Below are 27,957 nucleotides of genomic sequence, written 5' to 3' on the forward strand. Positions count from 1 at the left end.
TTGCGATTCTTGCAATATAAACTGCAGAAAAAGCCAGTTTTGCATGATGTTAACTTAAATTGCAAAAACAAAACAAAAAAAGATCAATTTTTTAGGAAAAATTTCCAAAATGTAAAACCAATAATTCTTAGAAAAAAAGTCCCAAGTGCAAAATATCGAAAATAATATTTCAAAAACATTATTTTATCTCACACAATTGGGAGTTTATATTTAACAGCTCAGAAAATGGTCCGAAGAAAAAAAAAAATTAATAATAATAATTGTATTAAACCCCTGAATGGAGGAAATTGACTTCCATAGCAAAAACTTCCTTGATCCAAAAATCTGCATTTCTTTCATCTGCTCAAGAAAGTCCAGTAGAGCACAGAATGTGTGTCAAGGTAATTTTTGGTGGATAAATACAGTCAATTCCCCAGTAAATTCCCTCACAAGACCAGCCAGAGGATCAGTTCATAAACTACATGTTCCACTTTATTAGCCCATCACAAAATCTCCACTTGTATCTTTCACATCTTGCAAAATCATTTGCCTTTTTGAGATGTTATATTGATGTATTTTTAATTAATCATAATTGACTGTTTATTTTCTAAAAATACTCATTTATTTTAAGTAACTTCAAGTCATCGTGCCAAAAATGAACTTAAAAATGTAACAAATAAAAATCTGACATCCAGTGCTATTTCTAGGTGAGCGTAAATATATATTTCCTGCATTAATAATAGTCTCCTTCACATGACTTTCATTCATAAGCCACTCTACAGCTACTGTCATTCATTTTACCCCTGACTGCGGACTCCCAGGTACATTCGTACATGTGTAATAGGAAAATACAGATTTTCATTCTTACTTCGCGGAGTCATCTTGAGGGAAATTCTCTAAATAAAAGCCCGCGATGAGTTCCCCTTTAGGACTAGAGTCAAGATAAGTTAAATGTGGAAATCCCCCGAGGAACCGCAGGCGCAAATATAAAGCAGGTCCCGCCTCTCTCGGGCTTCACTTTCTTGCTGACAGCCGGAGAGAGAACATGGATTTACACAAAGCCGCAGTGCTGAACTTTGTGGATTGTAATGTTGATGAAATGGACACGAAAAACAGGAAAACGCAGCAGTGCGAGGATCGCGTCGACAGCGGCGTGGACTCGCTAAAAGAGGAGGAATATGTGGCGCAGCAGATTTTGGAGGAGATGGAGAGATTGACTATGAAGACAGAAAGCCTGAAGGAGACCATATGCGAGCCTTGGGCACAAGAAGTCACCGAGGACGGAGACACGTAAGTTTTATTATCATTTTAAGATTTCAAAATGTTTTGCAATGCAAGTTTTTAAGAGCATTTCAGTTCTGCATGCGCGTTTGTCAATTTAAGGCGAGGCAAAAAAAAATTTCATGCAGCTTTTGGTTTTAATTCAATATACTGAAAAGCAATTATGTAAACGTGTATTTATTTAGTATATTTATATATTTATATCAACTTAATTGTTTGCACTATAATTGGTGCATTTATAATTAAATATTTTAATTATAATTTCACATTTTAGAAACTTGCATTACAAAATAAAATGCAATTATGCTTGGCAAAACACAGCCTATTCTATATTCACATGCAGTGTCTTGCCTTGATACATTTTTTGAGAGTCTAAAAGTTGATTTTATTAAATGCAACAAAGTTGATCTCATTAATTTTAATGTCTGATTAAAAAAGCCAAGACAGTTTAAATGTTCTTTAACTTAAGCATACTAACTAACTTTCAACAGCTGAAAACAATCCTGTACTTAAGAAAGTTACGAAACGTTTTCTAAAACTTACAAAGTATTAAGTGCGGAAGTAAACAAACAAGCTTTGGAACGCGCCCAAACTGGGCGGAGCTTAAGAAAACAAAGTGCGCAGGCAGGAAAGTCCCTGGCGCGCGGCCAGGCGCAGATACTGTATCAGATGTGTGGAGCCACACTGGCTGGAAATAACCTTCAAAACTCCATTCTTGCGAAACGCCGCCTGCTTGTACTGTGTGTCTGCTCAACCACATCCTCTGAGTGTGATCTTAAAATATTCTCTGCCTCCTACATGATTTTCCAGGTATCTGCACCTTGCCATCATTCACGAGGCAGAGGATTATGCTGTGCAGATCATCAAACAGTGCCAGAACGACCCGTTCCTGAACAGACAGAATAACCAGAGACAGGTAAATCAACGAAAAATAAAAGCACAATTCACTATTGGTAGTCAATGTGCCACAAACAAACACGTTCACTACACTTTTAATATAATACAATTGTTGTTAATGATCATAATGGTACACATGTAATAAGTATAAGTATAACAGGGTGATTACATGCATACACTTAGTACATTTAGGGATAGTACAGACTTCTTACCTAGTTTATGTAACAATTACAATAATGCACAAATTAAACAAGAATATAATATAAAGTGCTACCAAAAGTTGAATGTCACACTCACCCCGTGAACCTGACTAACAAAAGTGCACTTTTCTGTCCTCAGACTGCTCTGCATCTGGCCGTTGTCACAGAACAGCCACATATGGTGGAAAGACTCCTGAAGGCCGGCTGCGACCCTCGGCTAGTGGACCAGAGCGGAAACACAGCCCTGCACATCGCCTGCAAAAGAGGCTCACTAGCGTGTTTCTCAGTCCTCACTCAGATTCAGACCCAGCACCTGCACTCCATTCTCACCTTCCCAAACTACAGCGGTGAGTTCAGTCTCATCTGAAAGTCAGAATATTTGAGTTTGCAGTATTAAAGTGCAGGTTTTGACGTATTTTGTTCCTTTCTTTATCACAGGACACACGTGTCTTCATATAGCAGCCATTAACGATTACCTGTTAATGGTGGAGAGTCTGGTCCAGCTTGGAGCGGATATAAATGCAAAGGTACGGTATATTTGACAATTTGCAAACACTTAAATTCAAGAAAAAAAATATAATACTGTTGAATTTTTGGCGATATAGTTCGCTGTTGATTAACTTTCAAATTACTTCATTTTGATTCAGTTTTTTAAAATATGTACGAGCTTGTTATTAAGCTGCATTGAACATTTCTGATGTTGTTTTTCATGTGTTTAGGAGCAGTGTAGTGGCCGTACGTCGCTCCATTTGGCCGTAGACCTGCAGAACCTGGATCTGGTGCGCATGCTCATAGCTCTAGGTGCCAATGCCAATAGTTTAACCTACGGCGGATACACGGCGTACCACCTGACCTTCGGCAGACACAACAGCGAGATCCAGAAGCAGCTTTACAGCCAGACGGCCCTCGAACACACAGTCATGCCAGAGAGCGAGTCTGAGGAGAGCGAAGATGAGCTCATGTTTGAGGATGATTGTGTAAGTTTTATCAGATTACAAAAAAACTATGATGTGTTCGATAATATTTGCTTTGATAATTGAGGAAAGTGCATCATTTAATAAATAATTCTGTTTTGTTTTGAATTATAGATATATGATGACATCCGGCTCTGTGGGAGATAGTTTGGAAATCAACACTACATCACCCACAATGTAAAGCAGCTGTAGGTGCTCAATGTATATGTCAAATCCCGGGATGCCAATCCATTTTTGGAACTCCAAGAAGTGGATAAATGCTGCCTCGTCCTGGGACATGACAGCAGTGGTGCTGTTAAACACGGATGAACTGTGTGGACCAAAAAAATTGTACCAAAGTGTTGTGAAAATGTGTATATTTTGTGAATATCCAGAGATATCTATTTTTATACGTGTAAATATGTCCAATGAAGAACACTTGTTAATAATGTGTATAGTCTCTATATAAATATATATTGCACAGTGAAATTTTGTTTTGTTAACATTAAAACCTAAAAGATGAGAAGTGAATTCTGGGGCTTTGAGTGTTTCTTGTGTTGACTGATTTCCTGGAAATCTACCGAATTGTGAAACTTGCGCAAAAAGCCCTGAAGGGGTGGAAAAGCAGCAGAAGGTTGTGATGTTGGTTCAGTCAGTTAAAAAAAGTCCTCGATGTGTACAGTAAAAACCATCATTTCCTTTCTGGAAAGCGTGAGTCAGGCTGATGCGTCACTGTAGTTTGAGTAAAATTCCTTGGGTCTGCTAAAGTGGAGTCATGAAGAACTTACTCAGTATAGAAAGTTCCCCACAAAGTGAGAGAAATGAGTAGACCACCAGTGTGATTATAAAGTGATCATCTGTAAAGAGGGCTCAGAGTAATTAATGGATTATTCAAATCGATTATTCGGATTTTAAGTCATCGCTTGCTTTGTTTAAAAGCATTAATCATAATGAATATAGCAGGATTTGTGAACCGTAGGGAAATTCAGTCTCTTTGTTCTCCTGACAATGAGTAACAGGCTATTTAAGCTACCGGGAAACAAAATCTGTATCACATGCATGTGTATGATGATCATCCTCATTTTAGTCACATGACGACTTGGTGAATTCCAACATGCACATGTACATCTGAAGAAATAGTTATTGGCCTTCCTGTGAAATTTTCATTATTTTTTCAAATATTTCCCAAGTGATGAAGAAAAAACTTCATAGTTATTTCCTGTTATATTCTATATTCATTTCTTCTGTGGAAAATTTCTTTCAATTAGATCTCCCCTGAAGTTTTTTTTTTCTGATTGGGTACAGAACAAGCCACTGTTGTGCAATGCCTAACTAACGTAACTCACCTAGTTAAGTCCTTAAATTGCACTTTAAGCTTTGTAGTAAAATATAATGTACTGTTATCACAGCAAAGACAAAATTAAAACATTTTATAAATGAATTTGGTAAAACTATTATGCTTAAAAATGCGTCAAAAATATCTCCATTAAACATCACTTGGAAAATACTTTAAAAATAAAAAAAGTTCTGTGTTTATTGGATTTGATAAGAAAAATGTATGGTTAAAATGGTAATGTTTGTTTTATATTAACATTTAGAAAGGTCTGAACATTTCTTTCAAAAAAGTTCTGTCATTTATTTTTCCAGAAAATTACGTTTCATTTAAAAATTGCAAGTTACAAAATTGGTACGTTCGAAATTTATTTTAAATAAATGTCTGAAAGCACAACACCTTTTTTCCATTTCATATAAAAAACAAAACATTTATCTAAATAAAATAGTATTTTTCTTTGAAAAATGTCATATGGCCCTGCAAACATTTTCTAAAGGCGATAAACCTTAAATCAATGCATTTATAAGAATGTGATAATCTTAATCTGATAAACTTTTGCTTTACAGATAAAGACATCAGAATATCAGTACATTCAGAACTCAACATCTTCCAGGATGTATGTTGTTAAAGGGACAGTTCACCTAAAAATGAAAGATCATTTATTCACACTCAAGTGGATGAAAACATTTATGAATTTCCTTCTACCACTAAACACAAAATAAGGAAAATGAAGAATGTGGGGGGTAAAAAAACATAGTGGGAAAATAATAAATTGCAATGCCGCATTCTTCAGTGCTTTCCTCAAACGCAAACATGTTTAGAACAAGAGGAGTATAAGGAAATGCCGAGTACATTTTTTTGACTGAATTCCCCCTTTAAAGTATTGTTTGCTATTATTTCCTTATTATCCGTAAAGCATTGCCTAAGAATGTCTTCGAATTTCCCATAGAAAATAATTCCACCGTTTCATAGTAATGACTAAACAAAAAGTTAAGTTCTTAATTTAAATCACACTGCAAACTTGCTGAGCATAAGAGAGTCTGATCGACATGAGTGTGAATGAACACAATAATAGTCCGCAATAATTATCTTGCATAACACATAAAGACGCTCAAAGTTCACCAAGTATTCCACGAAACCAAAAGCGGGTTGATGTTGATGATTTTCCAGTTATCAAACCTACGAAAAGCTCAGGACGCTGTGAAAATGAAAGACATACACACTGGGGTTTCCCACGCCAACAATGACATATATGAAAAAAAAAGAGAAAGCAAATGTCTTTTTTTTTCTCCAAATGTCTTTAATGGAACAGGAAATTTACATGAAAACAGCAGGAGACTTCAGTCCCTCTCGGACAGAGACACCAGATGAGTGTCCACCTCTGACTCTGACAGGATCCTGAAACACAAGCACTCATTTCAGCGGCTACACACATACAATGCCATCTGTAGAGTACGGGTGGGCGGTATGACCAAAATTCTATTTCACGTTATCAGTCACGGTAGGTGGACTTTTATTAATGGCGGTAATTCATATATATCTACTGAGAGACAAAAAAGTCTTGTATCTTTAGAGAAAAGCATTAATGTTTATTTTACCAAATGATCCAATTTACCAAATTATTTTACCAAAAAAGGGTCTTCAACCCTGATCTTGGATGCCCACTATTCTGCAGAACTCAACCATAATCAAACACATTAAAGAAGCTGGTCAAGCTATTTAGGATCATATAAAATACACAAGCAGATGTGCTGAAGCAGGTTGGCTATAAACCTTGCAGGACAGGGGGAAGAGTTCGAGACCTAACACAGTGTTGTGAGCATACATTGAAATGTTGTTTCTGTTTCATTCATACTAGCCGCTAGATGGCACCCTTGCGCACAATCTCCACATATAGATTACTGAAGAAAAGACGTCAGCTATCATTGCAGGACAGCAAAGAGAATAAAGATGATAGAAACAAATATATTATTAATATATTAATTAAACATGACGACAATAAACAAATGCGTGTACCATTAAGAGGTATTTTATGAGCATAAAATATTTTAATATTGCAATACTAATTGACCTAGCTTTCAAAACAGTATTAAATACTAACGCCCGTGTCACTTGGGGCTTCAGCATAAATGCTTGATAGAGGGCGTGTCTAAAGTCAGGGCTGATGCGTTCGTCTTAGCAGCATCGGCCAATGAAATTAATCCGCAATCGGCTACTGTCTGAGCTGGAGTATTTGAATGAAGCAATCTGATTGGCTGACACTTCTGTTGGCGCTTGTCCTTGACGTCAACCATTCAAAGTGAATGGGAAGCATTGATTCTGGAGCCCCGTGTGAATCGGGCATAAAGAATTGGCAAGATTTCTTCTAACACAAAACAATCGCACACATGCTAGAATAATAAAATTTTTTTTAACTAAACTATGAAGTAAACTCTGACATATTAAACCAAAAATAATCCTCACACATTGGACTAAAAACCAAAAGAAAGTGGAGAAGCTGCTAAAACGTGTCTAGGGTGGGCGATAAAATCGGTATCAAAATTTATTGACTGAACACCATTGTCAATATCAATAAAAAAAATGTAAAAAAAGAATTGGTATGTGGTTTCGTTATAAAGAGCTATAGTTTTATTAAAATGTGGCTGCTGAGCATGCGCCTTTGAACCACTGCCAATAAGCTTTGTCACTTCAGGTCAGAATAACAACATATGGCAAAATGAGTGCCGTATAGCAGCAGAGAAGAGATTGTAAATAAAAAGGGATCTAAGGCCAAAGTGGCTTTTTGATTTCTTTTCTTGTGCATCCCAGCCACTAGATTCCCATCTGATAGAGTTTTTAGCATAGGGGGTAATATAGTCATCCAACTTCACAATTTGTAATGTTGCAGTATGTATTTGAATAGTGATGGTTAGTTCCTTTACTTGAAAGCTCAGATTTGATTATTATAATTTGTGTTGTTGACAGAGTTTACCAATGCTTTACCATTGCACACACTTAACATTTTATTTATCAAGTTTAAGAGTCTCTTTAAAGGCTGGTACACACCGAGGCGCTTTTCGTTTGCGTTTATCGTCAGCGTTTTTTCGGATTCAAACCCAAGCGATTTTCACTAGTGTGGAATGAAAGAGTATGCAAAATCACTCTTTGACGTTAGATGGCGCAACACAAATTTAAGCTTCTGACACCTGCTTGTAACACAGAAGATGAAGACAGACAGTTGATACCAAGCGGCAACCTCCCGCTCTCCCTCGGGAAGCCAATACGGAAGTAACTGAAATTGCAATTCATCAAAATTCCGCTAGTCCTGGCTCCATAATAGCGCAAATTGCAATTGAGCCCACTGTTAGAATGGCCAACTTTACAGCAGAAAAAAGGTGTTTACAGCCTGGTACAAAGAACGATTTTGGTTCATATAGCTATTATTACCCTCCATGACAACTGTGAGGGGGGTGAATTATTTTATAACTCATCCATTTCCTTTATATTAGGTTATATTATGTTTGCATAATTAAGGGCGTGGCCACTTGAGTGACAGCTAGGTCTCGCTAGTCGCCATCACGTCACCTCAGCTGAATCCGGCAGATTAGCCACTGATCTCGGCATATTCGTATTTTTGTTTTGTTTTATGTGGCTTTACAGTCAGCTGCCTTTTGGACTTATTTCTTACAATTATCAGATGATATGGCATGCTGTGTGCACTTAATTGTGCTCACAAACCATTCATGTGGCCTTGTTTCCCATGTGAGTAAAGTACTTGTATACCATCCCTATAAATGTATTTGTTTTATTTAAGATCATTTATCATTAATATTTTTCTTTAGACCCGTAAAGCACTCCAGAATGTGACAGATTGATTAGCTGTAGGTTCTAGAGCAGTCATCTGAAGCGTTGTCATACAGTGTTGTGCTGGATTTCATCAATAGTCTTGCATTTACTAACACAGACTATATTTGAAGTGTTTGGACGTATTTCGTGTTTTCCTCCTGTTAAAAAACGTCATAAGAACAATGTTTAGTGGCTCAATGTATTACTACAGTGTTTTTAAAAGTCTAAACACTTTATTGATATAGTGTACAACCAAGCACATGTGGTCAGAACACAAACGAGTCGCAGGTAATAAAGTATTAAGCGTTTCTCCCAAAGTAAAGTCTGTCTGCCAGGTCTAAGGAAAGTGCCAGCAGGTGTCTGTAGCTCCGCTCACTCTTCACCTCTTTGCCCTTGTTTGGTATCCCGCCGTGGGTGCGATGACGCGCGAACAAAATGGCGACGGTTGGCCATGCCTACTTTTAGCTTTATTTGCGCTCTTCAGAAACCTATGGGTGACGTCACGGATACTATGTCCATATATTTTACAGTCTATCGTTGATACGCTTGTTGTTAAAGTTACTGGTGATTCGAACAAGCATGGATGGCTGTATCGATGAAGAAATGCTTGTATACTTCAGCAAGTTCTGACACAATAAAAATTTAAAATAAGCAAACATGCAGAAGAATTACATACAGGGGACAAAAAAAAAGCATGAGCACACTATCGATCAGTGTTCAATAGTCTGATTGACACCAGGATAAAAAAGTTCTTAAGTCTGTTCCGCTTCCAGCGGAAGGTTCTGTATCTTCAACCAGAAGGTAAAAGATCGTAGAATGGGAAGAGTGCATGAGATAGATTGTTCAGAATATTTTTCGCTTCATCCAGAGTGCATTGCTAGTAAAGTGTTTGAATACTAGTATAAGTTTCAGATCTCTTCACATCTTCTTCAATGTGCGCTCGCATTGACAGTTTTGCGCTTGAGCGCCTCCAAGTGCTGTTTATTGTAACTTCAGCAGCTCCGTGCACGTGAACAAAAGTGCCAATCTGATTGGTAGAGAAGGTTTTGACGCGGCGTGTCAAAACAAACAAACAAACAAAAAAAAAACAAGCATGAGGAGGCGTTTCTTTAAAAATGACGCTTTTACGCCTGCCGTTTTGGGCGTTGGTATGTACGAACACATTGCTGCTTTTTATTTAGTCACGAGGCATTAAACGTAGATGGAAAACGTGAGCAAAAAGCATCCCGGTGTGAACGGGCCTTAACACTTATGTTTATTTTATTATAAAGAGATCAGATATTTTGTTTAAATATTTTTTATTTTTTGACTAATAAAACTATTTGCCTTAGTAATGTCCATTCATTCATTTTCTTTTTGGCCTAGTCCCTTTATTAATCAGGGGTCACCACAGCGGAATGAACTGCCAAATTATCCAGCACATGTTTTACGCAGCGGATGCCCTTCCAGCTGCAACCCATCACTGGTAAACTTAGTAATGTTGGTATAAAGTGGTTAAATAATAAAAAAAATCCTAATATTCATAAATGTATTGTTAAAAGTATTCAATAATTATCAATATCGAATGACATGAAACAAGATATTGTGATTTTTAATTTTTTTTTGCAATATCGCCCAGCCCTAAACGAGACTGGGAAAATATTGACTTCAGGTTTGATGAATATGATTGACTGCAGGCTGACATAGAGCAAGAATGAACCAATAAAAGTATCAATAGTTGTTTAAATATAGTCATAGGCTGCGTTCGAAATCACACACTTCCATACTATATAGTACGCTACAAAAGAATGCGAGCTGAGTAGCACATAAAACAGTATGCGAGAAGTATGCGGATGACCTACTTCTTTTGGTGAGATTCTGAAGTGTGCATCTGATGGACGCTACACTATCTCATGATGTCACATGAGAGAAGCGATGCAGCTGACATGGGTAGGTAATGTGATCATGGCAAAATGGCAGATGTAGTTCAGTATGTCCATTAAGTTCCATTCATACTACTGACATTCATACTGTATAGAACATTCTTTTCTAACCATCGAATTGTAAATTCAAATGCAGTACTTACTGAGTAGTGGGCGATTTCTGACGCAGCCATCCTAACAGTTTTTCTGAACTTTATTAGGTTGATTGTAATCAATTGCATACTGCACATTTCTATCAAGGTGATATGACGCTATCAAGATGAGTTTATTTAATAAACCATAGCAAATAAACTGTGCTAAAGAAAAACATTTAGGGATGACTGTATGTGATCAGTGTGTGTGACAGTCATGAGGAGTGTTGCATCACTGATGAGTATCAAAACTGCAGTGATCCACTGCCATTCTAGATTTGATTTTCTGGATGATGAAAAATGTTTTTTTGCCGCCCACCTGAATTTCGGATCCTCTGCTGTAATGACGCCTATTTCCAGCTCCGATGGCTTGAAATCAATCGACAGTACAGTTGATAAACAAGTGATCGCCGTCTAGTGGATGAAAACATTTTATTAGTGCAAATCTACTTCATGGTAAATAATTACAAAAAAAAAAAAAAAACAGCAAGTTCTGGTTACACTTTGCAATTAGGTTTTGTTGGTTAAAAATAATTATTATTTATTAGTACTATGTAAGCTATGAGCTCAAAAGACCACTTGACACTTCACAGTTTCTCTGGATTTATATTTTTGTGATTTTAAGCACTATTTTAGTTTTATTCGGTAAACTACTGATGCAATTTTTTCCCCAATTCAAAATAAAAGCTTTTTTTTGCATAAGATAACAAAAGGTGAGATTTTTCAGATACATTTATTTAAAATTTTCACACAATACAACTCTATGAAACAAGTATAATTTACATTACTTCTGACTTGATTTGAGGCTGTAATTGCTGGCAAAGGTGCATCAACAAAGTATTGAGCAAAGGCTGTGAATACTTATGTACATTTAATTTTCAGGTTTTTTTATTTTAAATAAATTTGCAACAATTTAAAAAAAATTGCATAAAGATAGATTCTCAACTTTGTCACGTCGCTCGTCACGGCCATCTAATTGCCAATGGTCAATGTCACTTGTGTAGATGAAGGTCGCCGGAAGTCGCTCACTCTCTGTTGAAATTAACAGTTGATTGTCGATTTGCCGCAGCAAGTAGCTCGTAGTGTGAATGAGGCTTTAGAGAAACTGATTCCTATACAATAAATTGCCGTTTTGAGCCCCGCTCAGAATGGGTTTGGTGCAGTAGGACCGGTGAGTTACACGTGTGGGGGCTTGTCCGGGATGGGAGTGAGGTTTAGGGGGCTGAGTTTAACAGAGGCCAGCTAGCGAAGTTCTATGCTCTGGCTCTGACCTCTATTCGCAACGTAAAATGCAACAAAAAGTTGATTTTATTTGAGATTATTTGATGTTAAATGTTTTTAATGTAAATGTAAGTATTCCAAAAAACAGATTTCTGATATAAACTTTGTTTCAAAAATGTTGAAATACACAGATGTGCAATGCACTTCTGTAATATCATTAACTACATTATTGTGCAAAGAGGAAGTTGATATTTCCATTCCAAAGAACTAGCTCTACAGTGAAAAGACAATGATCTACTAAAACCACCATGTGACTATTTGCTTAAATATGATTACAAAATTAGTTCTTAGGAAAGTGAGCCGCATTAAAAACACAAGGGTGCTTTCAAATCTATTTTTTGATGCAGAGTACAAATGCAAATATCTGGGTTTATTTGTGCATCAAATTACAGCGGTCATCCTCGGACAGATGTGTGTAACGTAGGCTAAGAGTGAAAAACCATGTCAATTCTACATTTACCAGGTATATGATCTGATAAATCAGCGAAGGGCAAAAAAGGACAGAAGAAGAGTAGTATTAGCCCAGCGTCAGGAAACGTTTTTATTGATTGATTGATTGTTAGTTTATAAGGCATACCTAAAACACTTAATTAAGACGTGACTAATGTGCATTTCGAAACTAAACACTGTGCAGTAGGGGTGTAATGGTTCATGTAATCATCCTGAACGGTCACAATACATGCATTACAGTTCGGTTCATGTATACTAATGATAAATACAGTCAGGTTTGTTTTGCTTTTTACATCATCTCACTCTCCTAAACACCTCTTTTCCTTCCTTTATTCCTCTCTGCAACTTGTATAAATGCGTGTGTGTGTTTTGTGTTCATTTCGGTTTTATTTACTGTAATAATTTTGTATTTAAGGAAAGATGGCTGGTGTATATTTTTATTGATTTACTGCTTTAAACTAGATCTTGTTACCCTGCTGAAAGGGTTTTTACTATATTTTGGATAGCAATCATGTTAAGTCAGCAGTTAAAATGAGCCCTGTATGATTCATTTGTTCAGTTCAAAAGAGTTAATTCTTTTCAAAGTCACCTTTAAATTCATGTTAATCCCCTTTTGAGTAAATTTTACAGTTGATTCCCTACATCCCATAATTGTCTTCTGCATTACAAATTATAGGCTGCTTTTCCAATTTAAAAAAGTTCATTACAAAAAAATTTAAGCAATAAGGCTGGCCCACAAATAGTCCCTTTAAACAGGGAAAATTGGGTAAGAGGTACATTTGGATCTGTGCTTTATTTTTATCCATCATGAATATAACATTATGCATGGTATTTTACCGTGACATTGGAATCACAGAGAGAGTTTTGTTTTTATTGCCATATCAGCTTCTTTGGCTATTTCATGGCAAAAACATATCAAATTAAATAACATTTTATAAAAATAACAATTCTATAATAGAGTTTACAATAAATAGCAATTACCAAGAAGTCTATAAAAAAATCTTAAACTTTTTAAAGGTTTACTTTTGATAAAAATCTTTTTTAAGGATTAATATTAAAAAAATATTAGTTTAAAGACTCTTCAGAATAAAATCGTTGTCAGATAGCATTAAATATAGGTCAAAAGGGTGCATTTCATTGATATCACAAGCAAATCTGCTCTTTTGTGTATTGTGTTTTGCTCCTCCAGATTATTTTCTCTACGTATTCCCATACAGTACATTAACAGTTCAATATACATCTGCAATATCATGGTCTTGTTTAGTAAGACTAATGTTTGGGGTTAGTCTTAGCCTTGTTATATTTTCCCCAATTATAATAATATTTTTAATATTCAATAGATGAATTGTTAGGAGAATAATACCATCATGGTTGAACCTTTCCATGTGTAAATTTTAAATACTCCCATGGACCCCTTCTGCATGAGGTTTTAAATGTGAATATTATTTAGAGAGTATCAATATAATGTTTCCATGGTGATGCGTCAAGTTTATCATGTAAAAAAAAACCATTGCCTCACTTCTTCTGCAAATATTGACAAATATCCTAATAATTTTCTGAAGTATTTGATTTTCAGAATTGCAAATATTAGTAAAAACATGCATTTTGTAATTTAAAGAGCTAAAAGAGATCAATTTATTTGATCTATGAATGGGAGCTATTATAGTTATAGCTGCTGGGTTTACAACATGTTAAACCATCACATTTTCCAAAATTCATTAAAGTAATTGGCTGTTTAAATGTGAGATGGACATCATCAGATTGCTGCAAACTGTAAATGTTATGTTTTGCTAGTACTTATGTGTATATAAATATCTGAATATAACATAAATGCTACTTAGTTTTGAAACGCTGATATATTGTTATTTACGACAAGCTCTGTGCATGTCTTTCTCTGGCTTAGTGCCAGCTAAATTTTAATTAGAAAAATTATTCTGCACTTAACGTTCTAATCAGATCGGTATGATTGTATGATTCAGGAACCAGCCTGGACTACATTTGCATTTAGTCATTTAGCAGACGCTTTTATCCAAAGCGACTTACAAATGAGGACAAGGAAGCAATTTACACAACTATAAGAGCAGCAGTGAACAAGTGCTATAGACAAGTTTCAGGTGTGTAAAGTCTAAGAAGCAAAGCATTAGTAAAAAATGTTTTTTTTTTTTTTTTTGGAGAGAGAGAGAGAGAGAGAGAGAGAGAGAGAGAGAGAGAGAGAGAGACTAATCACACCGGTGTGATCACATGCGTCAAAAATGTTAGTTCACACAACGCATCATGGAGCATTAGATAATGGTGAATAGAAATGTCTTGTTGAACTTTGATTGATGTGATTTGCCAAACGGACTGTACCTCGACTGTCTGCTCAAATGTCCAGTCGAGTTTCTTCTTGACTTTCTTCTCCAGGAAGCTTGTGGCCTCTGTCTGCTTCACACCTGCAGCCGTGGCCTTAAAGCCGCAATAATAGCCTGCTGGATCACATTTATACACCTGCGGGCCTAGCTCCTCATCCAGACCAATCACAATCATGCCTGAAGGCAAACACAAACACAAATCAAACACTCACACAAGATACTGGAAAAGAAAAAAAAAATCACATATTGCAATATTTTGTTCTTTTATACTGTATTGAAACATGAAGAAACACGGGAATATTCATCAGATGACTTGAATAGATATATCTGTAAAGACTGAGTCACTGTGGAGTGAGTGGGAGAAAGTTCTTGTGCATTACCAAGAACGAACTTAAATAGTTTTAAGAAAGCCTACAGAAAATTCTTAGATTAGATTACAAGTCAATTTAATTTTTATGTATGTATTTTGTATTTATTTATTGGGCATATTTTCACTCTTTTTGACCAATTTATTGTAATTTAATAATTTATTTATTTAAAAAAACATTAATAAATATTATTTTTATGATTATTAATACAAACACGTTACAATAAATTACCAAAATGCTGTAATAATACTACAGTATGATAAACTAAAAAAGTGAATATTAAAAATTATTACTTTATACCAATTCAAGGACTTAATTTCTTAAACCTCAAACTGTAAAAAATTAAACCTTTATTAAATTGAATTGTGTATTCGTTTACATGTTTGCAGTCTGAAATAACTTCATTATTAAACTAAATCACTGCCACACAGTTTGACAGTACCAAATCAGCAATTTCACAATACAGATTTTTCACAATGTTGACTTGATATATCACGCAGGCTGACATCGCAGATTGTAAAACTGGGCATACGTAACCAATGTGTAATGTTACACTATAATGGTGCACAATGTTTGAATTTTCATCACACAAAAAGTAAAATCATGAAAATTGGTCTTAACAAATGTAAATATCCCTGTTAACTAATTCAGGCAAAGTTTGACCCAAAAGAAAGAGAAAAAAGCAAGGGGAAAAAACATCTTTAAGAGCCTCAAATATACATAACTGATATAGTTATATCATTAATAAATAATAATATATTACTCTATCAATTTATTAAGTGTGTCTGTAAAATGTAGCAAAATTGTCCACTTACAGCAGCCAAGTGGCCTCATCTCTGCATTTTGTGTATAAACCTGAGAGATGTCAGCGATCCTTTTACAAAGCATGTCTACAGGAATCTCATAGCCGTACTTGTACTTCCAGTTGGCGGCCTCATATCGAGCTCGCTGTACTTGAGACCGGCTGTCAGCTGAACATAAAAAAAGACATTAATGAGTGGATGAGCACATCCACTGCCGCAGACATCATTCACAGCATTCATCTGTACCTGTCATCCCGGACATCACACAGCCAATGTTCTCTGTGATTCTGAATAAGTGTGTGACGGTGGACGAATCCAGCAGCTTGTCCTGGAAAAATGGAAACCATGTTTACATGCACACCAACAAGTTAGGGTTAGCTCAAAAAATTTAAAACTCAAAAATTTAGCTTATTAAAATAACCTGTGATTCCTGGCTTACATGCAAACCAATCAACCACTAATGCAAGTAAAGCACATGCTGTATACAAGACTTAGATTTCTGAATCTGTACATAGATTTCCAGTAGTAATCAAAACCTAATAATTTGTTTATTAAAACTTCACCTCCACCTTTTTTATTTATTTATTTATTTTTTGAAAAAGGCCCATTTTATATGTCTCCTAGAGTTAAACAGCTGACTTGAACCTGAAATTCAGCTGATTTTTTGTTCTGGCTGAGTCACTTTTAGCTTAGCTTAGCATAACTAGATTTGACCATTAACATTTCATTCAAAAATTAAAAAAAATAATTTGGAAACTTTCCTAAAGTCCTCTGTAGTTACATTGTGTAATAAGTCTGCCGGAAAATGCAAAAAAATATTATTTTCTAGGCCAATATTGCTAGAAACTATGATCTCAGTCTGGCACAATAGTCAGGAAATGCTGCTGCTGAACCTGAGCTGCACGAGGCGGAGTGATATTACATGATTATAAGAATTGGCTGTTTTCAGAGGGCAACTCTGACTATTGCAAAACGTATGGTCATTTGTCAAGCCTTTCTCAAATGACCATTACACCGTGTCCTAATTACACACGACATGGCAGAGTTTTTGTCCTAACCATCTGCGATGTGCAAATTTCTATTTTAGAAATAGTTTGTATTTCCGCAACATCATGGCAAAACAACAGCATAAACTACAATGACAATTATCACCTCAGGTACTGATTATGTGCTTTATTCAGTATTAAATGCTGACAATGTGAATTTGACCACTGTTTATGTGACAATTACTGTCAAACTACTGAAGGCAGTTTTGAAAATTAAAAGTCAGAACATCAGTCACTCAGCCAATGTACTTTTATTAATGTTAAATAGGTTAACCACGGATTAATTAGATTATAACACTTACCACTACGTTGGGAGTGAAGTGGATGATATTTAAATGCATGGCTGTTATTGAAACGTTTATGTTGTGTAGCATCATGTTTAGTGCAGACAGCCAGACTGCTTATCGCTGGAATGTTGTCGCGAATGAATCAATCAATCTATCAATCAATCTATCTATCTATCCATCTATCCGTCTATCTGTCTGTCTGTCTGTCTGTCTGTCTGTCTATCTATCTATCTATCTATCTATCTATCTATCTATCTATCTATCTATCTATCTATCTATCTATCTATCTATCTATCTATCTATCTATCTATCTATCTATCTATCTATCTATCTATCTATCTATCTATCTATCTATCTATCTATCTAATAAACCACCAGAAAGCAGGTTCACACATTTAATGCCTTTTTAGAGGCGAAAATCTAGTGATGATTAGTGTATGCTATTTATGGCCTTATATTAATAGAAACAACAAAAGGTAAGGGCCTCCAATAAAGCAAAATAGATTAACTCGTTTACACGAGCCTATGAAACATAATCAGGTTAAGAACATGCATGCGAAAACACTTTAGATCCCATCTCATTTCAGCAGCACTATAAGAAGTCACCAATAACAATGAGCTGAGATCCATCGAATGACTGATCTGGGATTATTTTGTGCATTTAAACTACAGTATAGGTTATTCAATTACTGTTAAACTGTTGCTATTTATTTTTTTGTGGCCTTGTTCATTTTTTTAGTGTGAAGATGCAGGCTGATTGTGAGAGACTCTACGGCAGGCATGGACCAGAAGTTTCTGATGGTATGATAACCTTGCACAAAAATATCAGTTTCACAATGTCATGGTATTGTGATTGATGCTCTAAAAGAAGTCATTTTAAATGTCAGCATAAACAAAACAAAAACACTTTTCCCCCAATGAACATTTTATTTTACATTTTATCATACATTAAAATTATTCTTTTAGGAAACATTTATAATATTCTGGAACAATAAACATGTCAGGCTAAATAATTAAAATCAATTATTGATCTCTGCTCTCTGCGTTAGTTTCAAAAACACAGATTTTTTACAACACATAAAAAATACAAATAAAAACAATTACATATACCATAGGAACGGTTTAACAGAAAATTTTAGCGGTTTTAAAACCTTGACTTTTCCAAAACGTGGAAAAACTTGAAACTAGTTATTGTCCCATGCCTACTCTCCGGTCAATCAGTTTTTGGTGAATAATGGTATGTGTGCAGCAGACTTACTGGGACTTTTTTCTGTGTGACGACGATCGCACAGTCTTTCCCTCGAACAGCAACTGATGTCAGACCACCCTGGTTTATGGCCTTGAATGCATATTCTGTAAAAAAAAATTATTTTTTATTAAGTTGTAAATGTGAAAATTGTAATTTACCAACAAAGTCAACAAATAACATGACATAAAACCACCAATGACCACATATTCATTTATGAACAGATATAGAACAGATAGAGAGATAAACAAACAGAAAGACAGATAGATATTCACCATCAAAATAATACGTCAACAATTATTTTTACTTAAATTTATGTCAAAAATATGAAAAGCAAGATGGATAAAAACATAAAATAGAAATGGCTATTTACATTTTTTAAAGAACTATTTTTCCATAGTGCTTTCACGGTCAAAAACAATGACAGTAGAATGTACTTTATATGAGTTTATGAGTATTTCAGATGCTGTTTTTATCCTATAAAGAGCCCTAAATATATATAATTTAAAGTAATATGTAAGCAAAGGTCTATTTTTTTTTTAATCATTTATTTATTTTAACCAATTTATTATTTTTCCATTATTCACCAGATGTTGCTACTGCAAAGACACTGCTGGCATACTACTTTTCAATAACACTGATTTTACTTTTTAATCAACAAAGAAACAACTACTCGATTTAGGTGAGAAATGTAGTTGCCATGGTAACGTTAAAGTTTTATTATGAAATCTAATTAGCCCATAGACGCATTAATTCTACCGCTGCATTAGATCAACTACAACTATAATACATGTACAGATTTTAGGCTGCACAATATATCGTTTCAGCATCGATATCGCAATGTGCGAGTCCGCAATAGTCACATGAATCTGCAATGCGGTTGTGTTTATAGTTGACCAAACATTACAGTTACAACATTGTGGAGTAATTACACATTTTAACCTTCAAGTGAACGTTTATTATTTGCATGTTTTTAAGACCTGACTGTAGGATTTGAAGCAAACTTGAGCCACTAGGGCACAATAAATTACTATAATAATTTGTAGCCTAAAGATTAATTGAACATTACATATTTTTTACTAAATTAAAATAATAGCATTATTATTATAACTGTTGTTATTATCATTATTATTATTATAATATAGTGATTATTTAACTTCTGCTTCTGAATACTGTTCGACTTCCCAGAAAAAGATAAATTATTGTTTATTTGTATCTTTTGTCTATTGTATTTAACAATGCTTGTTGTTTTTTTAAATAATGCAGATCCGCTTCCCTACAAAATAATCCAAATCGATCTAAAATTATGAATTCTTTATAAGCTATATATATATATATATATATATATATATATATATATATATATACATATACATATACATATATATATATATATATATATATATATATATATATATATATATATATATATATATATATATATATATAGTGTGTTTGTGAATGAGTGTCCATAATATTAGGTAAATAGAAATATGGATTAACAACAAAAAACATTCATGTTGAGCAGCATAATTATTTTATCCTAGGTTTACAGAGCTTTAATAGTAAGGTTGTGGATTAAGCACCACTTTCTCAATAAATAATGCCACACTATGAACACAAATAGTTCCAAACAGTAAGTTAACTTATATTGCATTTTTAATCAGCATCATAAACTAATGATATTTGACTAAATTGGCCCACAACAGAAAGACGTCTAATAGGAGTCAAGTAGTGTAACCAGTTACATCGCTTGACATTTCAACTTAAAATCTATTTTGACAGGCATTATCTAAACAATGTAAGCACATGGTCTTGGTGGAAATATTTCAAATGTAATTTATAAAGATAACACTTATTTTTATAATAATGATTAATTATCAGGGTCCCACATTTGACATCTATACCTAAGAATAGCTGACCATACCTTAAAAAGGTCAATAGTATCTCACATTTTAAAGAGAGTTAATAAACTCCGCATGCAGAAATGAGTCTTATCAAGGGTACTTCTCTGTGATACACTTTACTGTGTAACGGTCTTATGCACAATATTAACATAATGGCTTAATAAATGGTGGTTACGTCATCTTGACGCTTCAGGAATTTGAGTTGACAGACATAACTCCCCAATCAATTATAATATTTAGAACAATTGTGGTACATTTACATGCCAAGCTGATAAGATGTTTCATTGAGAATTTCACATTTGTGAAACAAGATAAACTATTTGGTACCAATTTTTTTGGGTTACACCACATTGACACACTTGCAATAATTATCTAATAAATGGAATAAAAAAAAAAGAAAAAAAAAAGAAAAAACAAATTACTTGGTTCTCAAAAGAAAAAAAAAATTGTAAAAAAAGTAATTTGCTTATTCGTTTTGATACTGTAACCTTTTTGAATTGATTTAAACCACATGGACACAAAAAAATGAGCCACATATACATATACATATATATACATATATATATATATATATATATATATATATATATATGCCTGATAATATTTTTTCATCTGGAGAAAGTCTTATTTGCTTTATTTCAGCAAGAATAAAAGCAATTTTTAATTTTTTAAACACCATTTTAAGGTCAATATTATTAGCCTCTTTAAGCTATATATTTTTGATAGTCTACAGAACAAACCATCGTTATACAATAAATTGCCCAATTACCCTAACCTGCCTAGTTACCCTAATTAACCTAGTTAAGCCTTTAAATGTCACTTCAAGCTGTATAGAAGTGTCTTAAAAAATATCTAGTCAAATACTATTTACTGTCATTATGGCTAAGATAAAAATAAATCAGCTATTAGAAATGAGTTATTAAAACTATTATGTTTAGAAATGTGTTGAATGAAATCTAAAAAACAGAAATTGGGGAAAAAAACAGAGGGGCTAATAATTCAGAGGGGCTAATAATTCTGGCTTCAACTATATATATATATATATATATATATATATATATATATATATATATATATATATATATATATATATATATATATATATCTGTTGATGTGTGGAAAAAACATTAGGGCATAAAACATTACCGACCCTGTTCAATACTATTCAATCTCTGCTAGTGCTAACTGTTTAGCTGCTACGCTAAATAAGAATGTATATGAACTACATAAAAACTAACGCACATTTAATTGAAATACATTTTATTAGACAGAAGGATATTATCAGTTGACAATAAAAGCTTCAGTAACGGACAATGAATAGGAGCTCACTGTAGTCAACATGACAGTGCACTTACTAGGTGTAATTTAAGTCCTGTAAAGTCAGCCGTACTCACCTACTTGATACAGTCTTCCCTCCGGAGAAAAGATAGTGATGTGACGGTCAAACCCCGCGCTAGAGCCCCGGGACATCTTTATAACAAATGTATTAAACGTAGAAAAGTAAAAGTATTACAGGCTAGACTGAATAGCAACATGCAGAACGAATGAACCGGAAGCAGACTTCAGAGAGCAGGGGTTGTTTTTCCGGGCCAACACCGAACACGAAATATATATATATATGTTTGTATTCGTTTGTTTTAAACAAAACAGCTTTTAAATGCATAAATATTGCGTAATTTTTTGCTTAATGTTTTCTAATGTGTACTTTTTTTATGTACACGAATCGCTGATGCAAATACAAATAAAAAAGCGGAAAAACAAGGATCTGTTAAAGACTTGCGTATGAATATATTTGAGTTGACATTTAGAGGTGAAGTCTATATTTAGACAACAACATTTAATTATAAAATAATGTAATTACATGAAATGGGTTGTTCTTTCATCAAAAATGTACTTTAAATGTGGAATTAATGTATACAAATTTGACAAATAAGGCTTTTGGTGTTAGCCTAGGTTAGTACTTTTTAAAGCTACTTTGCAACGTGTGTCATCTTGAAATGATTTAATAACAGCACTTAATTAGAATATAGATTTTGATCGGATTGGACCAACTTAATTCATGTGGGTGTGGTTACCACTCCAGTGGGAAAATATCTGAAACAATCAGCCACCTTGTTGCTAGATCAGATATGGTTGCGGCTGGAATTTAACGAGAATTATTTATATTATTTATTAAATTTCCCATTTATACAAAGTTGTACCCACCCCAACCCTAAACCCAACCGTCACAGTACTGTAAAAATATTAATTATTGTTATACAGTGTCATGCTACTATAATTAATGTACATATCGCACTTGGATTTTTTCAAAATTTCGGTGAATTGTTTTATAACTCCGTTTCCTTTATATTAGGTTATATTACGTCTGCATAATTAAGGGTGTTGCCACTTGGGTGACAGCTGGATCTTGCTGGTCGCCATCACTTCACCTCAGCTGATTCCGGCTGATTAGCCGCTGAACATCGTATTTTTGTTTTGTTTTGTGTGGCTTTACACAGTCAATTGCCTTTTGGAATTATTTCTTACAATTAGATGATATGGCATGCTGTGTGCACTTTATTGTGCTCACAAACCATTCACGTGGCCTCCATTTCCCAGGTGAGTGAAATTATATACTTATATATTATATCTATAAATGTATTTGTTTTATTTAAGATCATTTATATTTTTCTTTAGAGCTGTAATGCTCTCCCGAATCTGACAGATTGATTAGCTGTAGGCTGAAGCATTGTCATACAGTGTTATGCTTGGATTTCATCTATAGCCTTGCATTTACTAACACAGACTATATTTGAAGTATTTGGAAGTTATTTGCACTTTTCTCCTGTAGAAAAACGTCATAAGAACACAAATGAGTAGCAGGTAATGAAGTATTAAGCAAATTGCTAGCAGGCATCTGTAGCTCCGCTCAAGCGCCGCTTTGCCATTGTTTGGTTTTCCGAAGGCGGTGTAATGACACGCGAACAAAATGGCGAAGGTTGGCCACGCCTACTGGTAGCTTCTTTTGGGTTTTTCAGAAACCTATGGGTGACGTCACGGATACTACGTCCATACATTTTACAGTCTATGGTCTGAAAACACACATGGTCTATACACAGTTATTGCAGTCTGTCGAAATAAGTTGTATTGTTTTTTAAAACATTTTAGAAAGACAGTGAAAGACTTTTTATTTACAAAACATGTCAGGCAAAACAAAGAAAGACATAGAAAAATGAAAGGGCCTTAGTGAGTAGGCTACATAGATATATGCACTAGATATCTCATACGGACCCTGAGCATGAGGCAATACTGCCGCCATATTTGTACAGTGCTGCCAGTACAAATGTCATTCAACTGCACTTAGTCAAGACCAAAGCTAATCTGAAGATGCTGGACTTTAGCTCTGCGTACGGTTGTAGTAAAGAGCAAACAAAGAAAACTAAGCACAAAGGCAGAACATTTCAGATTTAGTTTTTTATGTGTTTGTATAATACAAACTTTGTCAAGTTAAACGTTATTGATAATAATACAGTCTCTTACTGCACTGATTTTTTAATATTTAAATGGACAAATTCTGACCAAGGAAATGAGCTGACCAGATAGTTATTTGTCTATAGACTACAGTTTTTAATTTAAAACAAGTTTTAACAGATTCACAATTTTGTGTTGTTTGTTTGTTTGTTTTTTTATGATGGATGATAACAAATTTGCATTTAAAAATTAAGTATTTTTTCATATTTCTAAAATTCTAATCTCATTACATTATATTTAAAACTGTAATAACTTAGTTTAAATACACATTTGTAAATAAACATACATTTTTGTAAACAAAAAATAGTATGATAAGAACCTTTATAAAAATGCAGGCAGCAGGAAGTATTTTTGATGCATCAAAAAGTGTGGTAAAGATAACCATCCGACAAGCTAATCCAGCTTAAAATGTCACTAAAATGCAGTATTTTAGCCTTGAATATCTGCAAAACGGTCCACTTTTTGAGAGAAAAGAACCATACCTATAATAGGCTAGCTACAGGCCTGGTGTCTTACTTTCCTACTTTTTAGTGCAGGTGTAGATTAATCTGTATTTAATTCACAGTTTATCCTGCAAATAAGAAAATATTAATGAAATAAATAGCCACTTAAATGTATGTAAAGTCTTTCATGACAGTGTTTTTAACACACTAAAGTACACTTTTAAAAATGTATGTCATTGGTGAAGTCGACTCATCGCTGTATAGTAAATGACATTAAAAAATCTGATTTTGACAGCTAAAAATAGCATATTGGTTTTGGTTAAAGGAGAAAATGTGGTCTCATACTTCCTTTTTTTTAGTCATCTGGCTTTTTTAATTCATATAAAAAATGCCCCATTATAAAACATTCAACCACTAAAACCCTAACCCACTTCAAACTCCAAAAACCTCATATAAACATTTGTTGCCTTACATATTTTCTTTTTTAATTGCACAAATACACAAAGAGCATTTGGCTTCTTATTAAATGTATCAGCGTATCTACTCAGACGTTCATATCTCGCATATGTTGGTTCTTGTAAAGGATTATTCAGCGTATCTGAACATGAGGTGAAATGTTCTTGACCCCAAACCTCTGCCATGACTTGGTGTTTCAGAAGCTGTTGACCACATGCTTGCGAATGCTCTCTATCTTATCTATTAGCCTGCTCTGTTTCAGAGAAAAGGCTTCAGATGTATCTCGAGTCACATCCTTTATATCTAGGTATTTGATTCTTAGAAGCAGACCATTCCTGCAGAGAAATCACATGCTTTAGGAGATTAGACTAAAATGTTTTACTGTTTTTAAATTAATACTATTATTATTATTAGTAGTAGTAGTAGTAGTAGTAGTAGTAGTAGTAGTAGTAAATGAAAAATTATTCATTGGATTTACTATTTTTTTAAGATAAGTGGTTGCAAATTGGCTAAATTAAAAAAAATTAATTAAATTTAGTAATGTTTAACTTAATCTGTTTAAATTCAGCCCATATAAATAGTTTGCAACCACTTGCCTTAAAAAAATAGTAAATCTAATAAATATATATTTTTTCAGTGTACTTATCTCAATTAATTAGTAATGTAATCAGAGAGGTAAAACAATTATTTTAAAAAGGATCTGAAGTGCAGAAATTTATGAGAAACAGGCCATTTCTGAAATACCTACCACACTGAAATCCCCTGTGTGACCCGGTTGAGTTTTGGAGAGTTGAGCCGTGGGAGTGTGTGTGCTCTCTCTCTCTCTCTTTCCACAGGTTGCACCGCAGTCTCGCACTGACTTCTGTGTGGTGCTGTGAATCTGGAGGCCTAAAAAACCAGAACACTCATAATAGTCGCAGTCCAAAATGTAGCAGCTATAAATGGCAAACCGATGACTATTAGTAGAAGGAGTGTGAAAACTGGATGCATCAAACATCAATGACATTTTTAACAATCAACTTGAAATCACAGAAAGGAAAAGTCCCTGTCAGCACTTCCTATTTTATTAATCTGTGATGAAAATGTGAATGAACTCTGTTAGAGCAAGCTATTTTTTCCCAAAGAAACTTTTTATTCATCCATCCATTTATCAATCCTTCAGTCCTTCATTATTTCCTAATTCCACCTATTCATTCATTTTTATATCACTCCATCCATTAATCTATTCTAATATCCATCCATACCATCAATCCTTCCTTCCTTCCTTCCTTCCATCTATCTATCCATACTTTATTATTCCTTAATTCCATTTTTTTCTACCATTCCATCGATCTGTCTATATCTGTCTCATCCATACTTCCGTCCATCCATTTACAGTATTAATCTACCCTTCTATTCATCCATCCATCCATCTATTTTTCTACTATTTCATCCATCTGTCTGTCCATAAATCTATTAGTTTATCCTTCAACCCATCATTAAATATATCCATCCACCCTTAATTCCATCAATTCTTACATTTTTTTTTTTACAATTTCTTCCACTTGTCCTTTGGTGCATCTATCCATTAATCTATTAGTCTATCCTTCCATCTATAAATCCATCCATCTTTCATTATTCCTTCATCCATCCATTTCAGTCTGTCCATCCATCCAGTTAGCAATCCACTTATCCTTCATTCCATCCATCCATCTATCCCTCAGTCCATCCATTCATCCAGCCATCCATATCTACCCTCCCATCTATTCATCCATTAATTTGATTTTTGTCCATCCATCCATCCATCCATCCATCCATCCATCCATCCATCCATCCATCCATTTTTTCTATCACTCCATCCATCTATTAATCTATCCTAACATCCATCCATCCATCCATCCATCTTTCTACTATTTCTTCCACCTGTATGTCCGTACATCTATTAGTTTATCCATCCATCCATACCTCAGTCCATCCATTCATCCAGCCATCCATATCTACCCACCCATTTATTCATCTATTAATTTGATTTTTGTCCATCCATCCATCCATTAATCCACCCATTCATCCATTTTTTTCTATTACTCCATCCATCTATTAGTTTATCCTAACATCCATCCATCCATCCATCCATTTTTTCTACCATTTCTCCATCCATTCATCTGTCTATCAATCTATTAATCTAATCTTCCATCTATAATTCCATCCATCTATCCTTCATTATTACTTCATCCATCCATCCATTTTCTGCCATTCCATCTGTCCATGCATTCATCCATCTATCCATCCATACTTCAGTCCATTCATCCATACATTATCCTATTCATCCATTTATCATCCTCTTCCATTCGTCCGTCCACCTATCCATACATCCATGCATTCATCCAGCCATCCATGTATCTAATCTGCCATCTATATCTAGCCTCCCATCTATTCATCCACCCATTTGATGTTTGTGTCCATCTATCTATCCTTAAAGGTGTTGCAAACCCACTTCCCACATCAAGGTAATTATCAAAAAGATCACATTAGCTTGATGTTTGATGAACGTAGCCATGAAAATAGAACCTTTCCTTCGTTGACCAAGGATTTGTTTCTCCCATTCCAGCAAAACATTGCAACTGTCTTTGCTCTATTACGTGATCTTGAATTTCACTTATGAAACATGACAAATGATGTTATGCTTTGGTGGAGTCAAGTATGAGACAACTTCTGTTAACTGAAAGCCTTTGAAAAAAAGGTGGACATGTGTCCTGACATGTTGTGAATATGACATGGCAACGCTTAGTAAAGCCATCACGAGTGAATCATGGATATCCCAAAATTCCCCTCACACAGTCAACATGAAGTCATTATTGAAGCTGGAATTTTGTTGACCGGCAGTGAATTGTGCCAAAAATAAATGTGTGGTCATTTTGTAAAGAGAAAGAAGGAATATATGGGGATCTCTGTCATAATGGAGTATTCTTTGTTTGTTCATATATTTATTTATCTGATTTTTTGGATGCTATATTCATATATTTTTTCTTGTCTGTGCATTGTTACCAATCTACCAATTCATGATCTGGTCAGGCAAGTACCCAGTTAGTGCTTTACTGAATTTAGATAATAGTAATCAGTAGATAGAAACACTGAAATAGGTCTATGCTGCAAAAATAAATAAATAAATCACGTACACATCATTATGCAAGGCGTAGTTACTAAGTTTATGAATGCGAAGTGAATAACATTCACTCCTAAAATTCAGCTTCCCCTTTAATAGTTACATTTCCTCTTTTATAAAATCCCCTGAAGTTTCCCTGTCATGTT

The 27,957-nt window shown here is 34.4% G+C and overlaps 2 protein-coding genes across 2 annotated transcripts; one reads left to right on the forward strand and one right to left on the reverse strand.

The window, feature by feature from the left end:
- Positions 1-977: 977 nt before the first annotated feature.
- On the forward strand, positions 978-3,841 carry nfkbiaa (nuclear factor of kappa light polypeptide gene enhancer in B-cells inhibitor, alpha a). Its single transcript, XM_056445444.1, has 6 exons — positions 978-1,269; positions 2,071-2,176; positions 2,497-2,704; positions 2,796-2,884; positions 3,077-3,334; positions 3,446-3,841. Exons 1-6 carry the CDS (start codon positions 1,025-1,027, stop codon positions 3,476-3,478), a joined length of 939 nt encoding a protein of 312 aa, XP_056301419.1. The 5' UTR covers positions 978-1,024; the 3' UTR covers positions 3,479-3,841.
- Positions 3,842-5,912: 2,071 nt separating this feature from the next.
- On the reverse strand, positions 5,913-21,829 carry psma6b (proteasome 20S subunit alpha 6b). The gene is made up of 7 exons (XM_056445271.1): positions 21,655-21,829; positions 18,366-18,460; positions 16,021-16,102; positions 15,787-15,942; positions 14,602-14,780; positions 10,841-10,935; positions 5,913-6,041 (listed from the first exon to the last, which is right to left on the reverse strand). Exons 1-7 carry the CDS (start codon positions 21,728-21,730, stop codon positions 5,984-5,986), a joined length of 741 nt encoding a protein of 246 aa, XP_056301246.1. The 5' UTR covers positions 21,731-21,829; the 3' UTR covers positions 5,913-5,983.
- Between the last annotated feature and the right edge of the window lie 6,128 nt (positions 21,830-27,957).

Source organism: Danio aesculapii, chromosome 20, assembly GCF_903798145.1.
Source record: "Danio aesculapii chromosome 20, fDanAes4.1, whole genome shotgun sequence".
Classification (NCBI taxonomy): Eukaryota; Metazoa; Chordata; class Actinopteri; order Cypriniformes; family Danionidae; genus Danio; species Danio aesculapii.

What these genes read in the sequence shown, in the direction of transcription:
- nfkbiaa (XM_056445444.1), top strand. Translation starts at nt 1,025, where the DNA reads ATGGATTTACACAAAGCCGCAGTGCTGAACTTTGTGGATTGTAATGTT. An exon ending in GAGCGGATATAAATGCAAAG is followed by an intron (nt 2,885 to 3,076) that starts GTACGGTATATT and finishes TCATGTGTTTAG; the next exon opens with GAGCAGTGTAGTGGCCGTAC. An exon ending in TCATGTTTGAGGATGATTGT is followed by an intron (nt 3,335 to 3,445) that starts GTAAGTTTTATC and finishes TTTGAATTATAG; the next exon opens with ATATATGATGACATCCGGCT.
- psma6b (XM_056445271.1), bottom strand. Translation starts at nt 21,730, where the DNA reads ATGTCCCGGGGCTCTAGCGCGGGGTTTGACCGTCACATCACTATCTTT. An exon ending in TCACACAGAAAAAAGTCCCA is followed by an intron (nt 16,103 to 18,365) that starts GTAAGTCTGCTG and finishes CCATTTTTCCAG; the next exon opens with GACAAGCTGCTGGATTCGTC. An exon ending in TGTGATGTCCGGGATGACAG is followed by an intron (nt 15,943 to 16,020) that starts GTACAGATGAAT and finishes TTTTATGTTCAG; the next exon opens with CTGACAGCCGGTCTCAAGTA.